Source organism: Trachymyrmex septentrionalis, unplaced genomic scaffold, assembly GCF_001594115.1.
Source record: "Trachymyrmex septentrionalis isolate Tsep2-gDNA-1 unplaced genomic scaffold, Tsep1.0 scaffold196, whole genome shotgun sequence".
Classification (NCBI taxonomy): Eukaryota; Metazoa; Arthropoda; class Insecta; order Hymenoptera; family Formicidae; genus Trachymyrmex; species Trachymyrmex septentrionalis.
The window spans coordinates 237,942-247,711 of NW_017305135.1; the positions used below are offsets into that span (position 1 = coordinate 237,942).

A 9,770-nucleotide genomic window follows, 5' to 3' on the forward strand; every position below is an offset into this window, starting at 1 on the left:
TTTAAATATGTGATAAAAGTATGCAATTATCATGTTTTATATATATATAAAATTATAATTATGTATTATAATTGTGTGCAGTATAATATTTTTACAACGTCCATTGTCATATACTGTTATTTGTATTCATTGAAACATGTTTTAAAATTGTTCTTTCTATAACTTCTCTAACTTTACTGATATCGTATAAAGTTATCAATAATTAACTATTGCTGAAATAATGTTTAAATTGTAGATTTTAGATTTTCCAATTGCTTACCTTATGTGTGTTTGTAGAATATTTTATTTATTTGATATAATTTTAATATATAATTTTTACGAAGATATTTTGATTTTTAATAGAAGAATATAGGAAAAGCAAATTTATATTATTTGAGTCAAGTAAGAAAATATCAAATTTCGATTTATTTTAATGTAAATTATTCTTATTGAAGAGCTACCTAAAAATTGGGCAAAATAGACGTAGATTATTATATACAATTTAATAATTTCAGTATATAATTACAATGAAATTTACATCTATTTCTATATATATTTAATACTTTGAATATATTTTTATTGCCTGTACGCCAGACTGTGAAAAATTTAAGACATCACACTTTTTTATATAATTTATCATCTATAATGTATTCGTAATATTAATATTGTCTTTAAGAATATTATTTTATACCGAATATTTTTTTACATTTGTTAATCAAAAAATATGCGGTTAAAAAAATATATTTATTTGATAGATATACATAATATGAATATATATGGAATTTTTTCCAACGAGTGTAAATAAGTAAAATTAAATAAAATTGCGAGTTTCTGCTGTTTAAAGTGCGATTAAGAATGAGGGACCAATGAATGAAATTAAGCGAATTCGTTCATTATATAGGAAAGGCATTTGAAAAATACTGTATTATTGATAATGTTCAGATATTAGAATGTTAAATTCTATCCTTTAGAATACTAATTAGTGTATTATGTATTAGCATATATAAGTGAGTAAAGAAAAAACTAAGTTTTATTTCACTAAACCTATCTATCTAATTGAGACATTTTTATCTTTAATTATCCGACACATGTTGAGACTATTTATTAATGCATTGTAATTTTTTAAATCATTTAATTATATCATTGTTGTAGAAATATTATTAAAAGTGCCAATATTAGTACTTTTTCATATAAGAATACATCATGTATTTCGTTAAAATATCTAATTATTATACAAATTTATTATATAGTTACTTATTTCGCTGTCTTTCTTCCTCAATTTTATTTCAGCAACGTAGTTGCATCATTATCATATAAATTAAACAACATAGATCCAATACTAATCTATATGAGTTATTTTTTACTTTTATAGCAAGATACAATTCTTGCCTATCAAAGTTTAATAATGCGTTTAAATGTGGATATTAAATATATTTTGGTTTTGATATGTTTTTAAATATTACAAAATATCATTAAATTATTTATTAATTATATTAACTATGCATTTTAATGAAATCATTTTATGCTTTTATTTCTTTATTACTATATCTATCTAGATTTAAAAAACTGTGGAAGGGAATATAAAGAATGCCGAATATAAGCATATGAAACATAAAATAGATTAATAAAATAGATTAATAGATAAATCATAATTAATAAAAAAATTAATTATACATAAATCTAAGTTTTCTCTTTTATAGATCTGTGTCTTTCAAATTCTTTATTATTTATAAATTGGAAAAAATATTTTTCTTTTCTCTCATGAGTAGCATGATAGTATGCTCGAAAACAAAAGATTTTATGTAATTACTGTTACATTGTAAGTGTATATTTTATATTTTTTCCTATGACTTTACCATTGTGAAAATTTATAAATTTGAATAGTAACAAGCAATAATGTATCTTTTAAAATATTTTACCAAGAGTTTAAGATTTTAAAATATAAAATGGTTATGTAAAAATAAAAATATTTTGTGCATCTATTTGTAATAAATAGTTGATATTTTATTCATAGGATGTGCATTTATTGAGATGTGATGTATCTTTATTCCTGTTTAATAGTTATACTATGTTACGTTAAAGTTTATTAATTATCTCTCTCCTCTCTTTCACCAACTGCACAAAAGAACTACACATACGTAATTCTCTGGATAATATATATTGTAAACATTATAAATTATTTTAAATGAAAATTTTATCTGCAGTTACTTTTTTGATGCTATTATACCTTCCAATTGAGTCTGAAAACAAATTATAATTGATTATGTATATAATACAATTATATCATTGATTTATGTGGTTATAACGTTTTACAATATAAATAATACAGTTTAACTCATAATGATTTAGTAAATTTATATAGAATAATCAAATTGAAAATACATTTGTAAAGCATATTTTGCAATTATATTATTTCATTTTATGCACTTAAATATTTATGTTTTTATAGCTCTCTTATGTAATTAATCTCTTCTAAACAATTAGATAAGAGACGATAATTAAAATACGAAAAAAATCTAAACACAATTATTTTGAAATGCTTAAAATACAGATATATATTTTATATATATATATATATATATATATATACATATATACATATATACAGAGCTACATAAATGCAAATATCTAAGATATTGCAATATCTGAACATTTATAACGTAAATGTCCCGTACTACTTCAAAATCGAATAAATATTTTTACCTTTAATTGTATATTTGTTTTTTTAAGGAATTGCACTTCCTCCGTATGTTTTTTTTCCTCCGCTTCCCTTAATTCAGCCGATCTTTTCTCAGATTGATCATACTTGAGTCGTAATTCCGCAACTGTTCTCTCCAGCTCAATTTTTTGTAGTTTCAATTCCTCGGCTGTATTAATCAAATTTTCTTTGCCTTGCTCGGCCTGTAAAAATGACATCTTTCATCAACGATTGTATGGTAGTAAATTTTATAAACTGCAATAGTAAAAGGTATTCTGCACGTGTCTTATATATAAACGCGAAAAAATGTGTATGAAGATGTGTATTAGAAAGATAGGTACTTGCAGTGCTTTACGCATCCCGAAAGCGATACTACTTTGATACAATGTCTGATACGCAGCTAATGTCATTTTGATTTCGTCTCGTACTCGCAGTAAAAGTAATCCACGTTCGGCGCAGTTTATAGTTACTTGTCGTATTAATTCATCTGAGAAAGCAAGTAATAATATACGATATTATATTTACTCAACCATATATTTCAATTTAGATATAAAGCTTATGAGTACGTATGTACCGAAACATTGTGTATAGAGCTGCCTACGAACAGGACAAATACCAGTTTCTCTGGCCTGCCTTTGTTGCAATCGCATATCAAGTTGCTCTTGTAAATTTATCACATCTAATCTCGTTGCAGGAGTACTCGATACCTAAATAATATATATCGCATACGTCGATTATTGCATGTTGCAGGATTGAAAAGGTAGCTTTAAGAATGTATTTAATTTTACACGCTGAGTCCATATCTGGCCATCCTCCTCCCATTCTTTCGACGGTAAAATTCTATTTAAAATTTCGGTGGTTTCTCGTCGTGCATCAGCTGGAGCTGAGATTGTTGGAATTTTGCAAGCAGCTATACCAATTTTCGCTGGTTCCTTACGTATCTATTGTTTAATTAAAAAATATTTATAGAAATCAATGCTTTAAACAGTCTAGCTGGATCTTAAATGTTTGTATGATTCTGTGAATTTATATATTACACATGTAGTCCTTTAAAACCTCGAGCTGAAAATAATTTTTTTAGTCTTGAAACGCTAATTCTATTAAACTATCGCAGTAATATCATGAGTTAAATTGACTAACAATTTAACAATTTGCTTTTTTGCATCTTTAAACGATCTTAATAATACTTATTAAAATCTATAAATAATTAATTCTTATTGTGAAAAAAATAATTACCTCGGCCGGGAGTCGAATTCGAATCTCTTGCTTTCCAGTTAAGTGTCTTAAGCCTTTAGACCACCAAGGATTTAATATGTCACTCAGTATTATTAAGATCACGTTGTTAAATTGATAGTCAATTTAACTCGTGATATTACTGCAGTTTAAAAGAATCAGGGGCTGCGTACAATAAAAGGAACAGGGAACAGAGAACAGAGAATAAGAATTTCAACCTATCAAAAATCATGTATTGTGGAATACACAGTTTCTGATAGGTTGAAATTCTTATTTTCTGTTCGCTATTCCTTTTATTGTGCGGACCCTCTTAACGTTCCAAGATCGAAAAATCATTTTCGATTTCTAAAGAACTACATATACGTAGTATATAAATTCACACAGACTCATACAAGTTTTTAAGATCTAGCTAAATCTAGTTTAAGCGTTTAAGATATTGATTTCTATAGTTCGTATTATCACACATATATACTATAATATATTATATTGTAAAAAATATTTAGTGAATTAAAGTAAGCAGATATTATGTATTTATTGCTCTATATATTTGCATATATCCATGCAGAATTATTTTTTAAAAGAAATCGTAATTTATATAAAAACATAAAATGGTAATAAAAATTTGTCGAACCTTCTCTGGATGAGTCGTAACCGAAACTGGAGTATCATACTTGACCAGTGTGTCCGTAGCAGGAATTGAACGTTCTTTGATCGCTGTCGCCATTTGCTTAAATAGAGGATTTACGTAGAACGTGACTATAAAGCGCTATTATTGTATTATTACACGTTGAATATTATTTATCGCGAGTTACACGAGTATATAAGCAATAACTTCCATTCGTAAAGTTGGTAGCTGAAAAAAACGTCGTCATGGAAACATTGATGCACCGCATCATCGCTCACAGCTCACAGCCGGCTTTTACCTTTACTTTATCGCCTTAAAACGTCGGTCGTTCGATGGCTCGATTCGTTTCATTTTATACCAAGAGCAAGCTTACTGCGAGCACAAAATAAGAGCCGGTTTCAATATTCAATTTTTAATTAAAATGATATGTAAGGTGTATTTACGTTTACCTCAAAGTTAAATATTTTGCGACAGTTATGATAGATGTGTATCCTGTTTCTCTCGTTTATATAATTGTGAAAAATGGAATGAATATAGAAATGTACACGAAGGTTTTTCGTAAATAATGATTTAATAATTTATCATTTAAAATAAAATTAGGTTTGTGTGTGTGTGTGTGTGTGTGTGTGTGTCAAATTTATAATTAATTATTTCTAAAAAAATATCTATACAAATATTTGCACGTAAATTTAAGTCATCCAAGACGAGATTTATAGCTGCAATGCATGAGATGTTATTATACAATGTTATTAGTATTTTTCATAGTATTTTATATAGATGTGATTACTGTACAATGGTATATCTAAATCATAAATCTCTTATACTTTGTTGTTATTATTATTATGATTATTGTTACAAATATTTTAAAGATAAAGGATATTACATATAATTTTACATACATGCAATTAATAATTAAATAACTGCATTTAATTGTAAAAAAAAATGATCGTTCAATTCATTTGTACTCAAATCATCCATATCATCATTGCTTTCATCGAAAATATCTTGAACAGTGCCTGTTACAGTTTCTGTACCGTCCATCACGCTTCCTACACAAAACGTTGTATGCTCCGTATGATTATTTGTATTTACTTCCACATCATTTTCCATATGCTGAGTATCATTCTCTTCGTCTGTATTTAAATATATTGTTTCCTGAATTTTATTGTTACTTTTACTGGTATCTCCAATACTGTTATTCGGGAGAGTTTGCAAAACGGATAATGTTGGAAGTGGAAATCCATAGTTTAACAATTTTTTGTATCCATTTGTACCACAAATTTCTTTAATATCTACTGCCATTGTTAGAATTTTTTCGGAATAGTTTTCCTTCGTACAGTCTACCATTATGTCATAAAATTCACTCGTACTTCCATCCAAGAGTTTTCTTCTTCTCATAAAAGTTTGCATATTTAACATTTTTCTTCTATATGTATTTGTATTTTTCTCTGCTCGCTCGAGGTATTTCGAAGCCTTATCCAATTTCCAATTGAGTTCTTTTATTTGTTTATCTCTTTGCTTGATTTGATTTTCTAGCTGTCTCTTTTGTTGACTTTCGATAGTTATGGTTTTCATTAACTTTTTATTCATCTCTTCCAAATTACTCATTCTGTGTGATAAATCATAAATCAACTTTTGTCTACTATCCATTTTTTTACAGCTTGTTGAAGATGATGTGCTATCCGTACTTTTATTCAATTCATTCATCTGTTTTTCCATTTTCTTTGTTCTTGCTTTGAGCATTAAATTTTTATTTTGCCATTTTTTCTCCAAGTCCTTGAGCAAAATAAGTTGATTAGTTAATTGCCCGATGATAGTCTCTTGCAGTTTCACTTTTTGTTGTAATTTCTCATATTCACATTTATTAGCATTATCCATCGTTGGTTGTTCGATAATGCTATTAATCGTGGCATTATTCACTTCTGGATCCTTTTCTTCATCCATATTTGATGACGGTAATCTTGTAGTTAAACATTCATCATTTTGTAAACTTGACAAAGCATCTGACATTTGATCGTTGTTTCGTGATGCAATACTTGTAATACATGGCGAAAAAATATCATTGCACTTATTTATAGAATTTGTTTCTAATGGATAATCATTTATTGTAATAATAGAAGTAACAGACGCATTATTTTCTTGTTGTAAACAAGTATTATTGTGCTCTTGAATAGTAAAATCTTGTGTATCTTTAAATAAATCTTGCATAATATCAACTACATCCTCGCGATCGCCTGTAACTTTGACTGTGAATTTTGTTGTATCTGATATAGCACTGTCTTTATTATATTCCATAGTTTCGGATATATTCAGTTTTGTTGATTCATTTTCTACTTCCACATCCAGTATCACTGTAGAAGTATCACTGTTAAGCATAGAATTTGTATCCTCAAAAGATGTATCTTGAACTGATGGTTTTATAGATTTCATGATTTCTTCTCGAGTTGCTTCTTCACAGTTTATAGCAGTCCTTGTATTTGACGTAACATATAAATTTTCTCTGCTGGTAGTGTTTTCTATACATTCAGTTTCAGTGAGTTCTTTATCATTAGTAATACTATCGATATTTGTAGTATGTTGATTCTGTTTATCATTCTCATTAGTTCCATTGTTAGAAAATGTATATCTAGGAACGCGAACAAATTCTTCACTGCTTTCACTACCAAAAATAATCTCGATGTTGTCTCTATTATCGGTAAACATATCTCCAATTTCATTCCTCGACGAATATTTATAATTTATACTTTTATGAAACAATGGCTGCGTTACCGACTCTTCTAGATTTCCTTTCCACTTCGTAGGAATTGAATTTAGTTTTTCTACATTAGATGTACTCATTTCTTCACGACCATCACAAATTTGCTTTAATTTCTCCTCTATCTCGTCATAATCATCATTGAAGATATCATTTTCTTGTTTTGTTTCTATTTTTAAATCCTCACTCTGGTTATCAGTTGAATTTGTCTTTACTATAAAATTACTAATAGACGTTTTATTTTCTGTACTTGTTTGCTTTTCAGTATCATTTGCTTTAATATCACATTCTATCTCCATACTATCATCTGAAATTATAATACTTTTTTGTTGAAGATTATTCGTAATATCTATATAATGTCCATGAGATGCTTGTTGTTTATTTTCTATCTTTTTTGGAAAATAATTTACTTGCTGATGTATAAGCGATTGTATAGACGACTTATCCTGTAAATCAGAATCTTTTTCTTCCAAGTGACTGGACGAATGATCAGAATCATTTTCTAAAAATTCCACCATGTAATAGTCTTCATTCTTCATATTAGCTAACTTGATGCGCTTCTTGGCAGATTTCCTGGTTGACGTTACGGTAAATATAGATGGAACAGCATTCTTTTTTAGTCTGATTTTACCACTTTGAGTAATAACCCATTCCTGAGGATCAAAATGTACGTGACAGAGAAAGGAATTGTTAGATGGTTCCCAATCGGCCCTAGCAACACGATCCTGCCAAACTTGTCTCAATGTTGGATCCCGAGGAAAACATTTCATAATATATCCTTTTTCACTACGATTGTTACAACCAATAGCTGCACAACCTGGCATTTTTCATCAGTCAAATACGGATAACCTGCAAATTTGGAATAACATCAAAATTATAGCATAACAGCACAGAAAAGAAACAACAATATAATTATACTTCAAGAAACGGCAAAAAAAAGTACATATTAAATATATATTATACTTTCTCTCATCTTTTTCCATGTAAAATATGAAAATAGATTTTATTATAAAAACGAAGGAAAGTGCAACTGAAATGAACAGACTTTCAATTGTATACACTTTGACAAATTATTTTTATAAACTCTACATGTTATATCGTTTGACGATATTTAAAAAGAATTTAGAATTCTATCTTCTTACCTCGATCTCTTCTTTTGTACCGTTAATTTTATTCCCCTTTCAAAGCAAGCATATATATCATGTATTTCTCAAAAGGTAACAACATCGCTCGTACACATTATTAAAATCGGGAGGAAATTTTTCAATTTGGACGCGCAAATAATGTGTATATTGTCAAGCTTTATCACGGAGTACCTAATATTTGGTTGGATTCTACGTGTCGCCTACTGGTCGCGTATGTGCATCAATGTGCATACATACGCCGCAACATGGCTGCGCCATTACTCCGTAATTATTTTGTAACCAATAAGATTTTGGGTGCGGTTTATTCTAGTTTATTTAATGCTGCCAAATAATTGATATGTATGTAAATGTTAATTATGTATTTATTCCGTGAGTTCACAAGTTTTAATCAATACCTTACTCCCACACTTTTGTCAAGTGATTTTGAAATAATATTATTAAATAGGTATATTAGAATAAGAAAGAAGATGTCTATTGACCTAATCTTTTCAAATAGGTTAAGTTATTTTCGTATAAATGTATGTGGTAAACACCTAAGATATATTGTAGCAAAAAGATAACACGATGAATAAAAATACTCGTGAAACAACGCCAGGTGATGGCTTACGATCATTACGGAGTACTACATTATTCCGTGCTGTTAATTTCGAGTTATATGTTAAACCAGTAAGATTACAAAAACTGATAAACATGTTGAAATTGATATTGTTTAATATTGTCATTAATAAAATGTCATTTGCAGAACAAAACCATCATGATTCTTGGTATCATAGCAATGTTAAGTTGCTCTGGATATATATTTTATATGAATACTAATGAAAAGAGGAACGATTATCATATTATGGTTAAATCAGACGAAACTGTGGAATTAGTGAAAAAAGTGTCCAAGTGGACTGATTAAGTAAGAAATCCTTATGAATAATATGAAATATTACATTACTTTGTATAATCGAATAATTTATTTCATTACTTTAATATTTGTTACAAGGTATTAGTTTATTTACTAATATTTAGTAATATTTAGTATTAGATAATAAATAAATAAAGCATTAAATATTTTTCGACAAGAAAATTAATTTATTTCTAGATTTCAGAAATGAATTTGTGCGTCTAAAGACACATACATAATTTTTCTAAGATACACACAATTATATACATTAATCTGTAAATCTCACAAATCTGCAACAATCATATAAAGTCACTGTACAATGAAATTTTTTTATCAGTAAAATTGTATTATAAATAAAAATAAAAATTTATCGAAATATATTCTATATATAATAGAATTTTATTGTTAAAGTAAAATATATATCGTTTTATATATATATATATATA

The 9,770-nt window shown here is 27.6% G+C and overlaps 3 protein-coding genes across 5 annotated transcripts in view; 1 reads left to right on the top strand and 2 right to left on the bottom strand.

Annotated features, from left to right (window-relative positions):
• Nucleotides 1-2,002: 2,002 nt before the first annotated feature.
• On the bottom strand, nucleotides 2,003-5,045 carry LOC108747178 (axonemal dynein light intermediate polypeptide 1). The gene is made up of 6 exons (XM_018484495.1): nucleotides 4,542-5,045; nucleotides 3,466-3,618; nucleotides 3,252-3,384; nucleotides 3,019-3,164; nucleotides 2,683-2,880; nucleotides 2,003-2,219 (listed from the first exon to the last, which is right to left on the bottom strand). Exons 1-6 carry the CDS (start codon nucleotides 4,632-4,634, stop codon nucleotides 2,184-2,186), a joined length of 759 nt encoding a protein of 252 aa, XP_018339997.1. The 5' UTR covers nucleotides 4,635-5,045; the 3' UTR covers nucleotides 2,003-2,183.
• Nucleotides 5,046-5,447: 402 nt separating this feature from the next.
• The window catches only part of LOC108747163, a 9,276-nt gene continuing 4,953 nt past the window's right edge, over nucleotides 5,448-9,770 (bottom strand). The window contains exons 7-8 of one of the 2 annotated variants that reach the window (XM_018484456.1): nucleotides 8,516-8,519; nucleotides 5,448-7,499 (exon numbers count right to left, since the gene is read on the bottom strand). In XM_018484456.1, the coding sequence (XP_018339958.1) occupies nucleotides 5,448-7,499; nucleotides 8,516-8,519 (2,056 nt within the window). The other variant, XM_018484455.1, reaches the window with a different exon arrangement.
• Nucleotides 8,558-9,770, top strand: part of LOC108747186 (small integral membrane protein 8) — a 2,606-nt gene continuing 1,393 nt past the window's right edge. The window contains exons 1-3 of one of the 2 annotated variants that reach the window (XM_018484506.1): nucleotides 8,558-8,699; nucleotides 8,985-9,101; nucleotides 9,178-9,336. In XM_018484506.1, the coding sequence (XP_018340008.1) occupies nucleotides 8,574-8,699; nucleotides 8,985-9,101; nucleotides 9,178-9,336 (402 nt within the window). In that variant the 5' untranslated portion in view covers nucleotides 8,558-8,573. Of the gene's footprint in view, nucleotides 8,700-8,984; nucleotides 9,102-9,177; nucleotides 9,376-9,770 lie in introns of those variants that run through there. The other variant, XM_018484507.1, reaches the window with a different exon arrangement.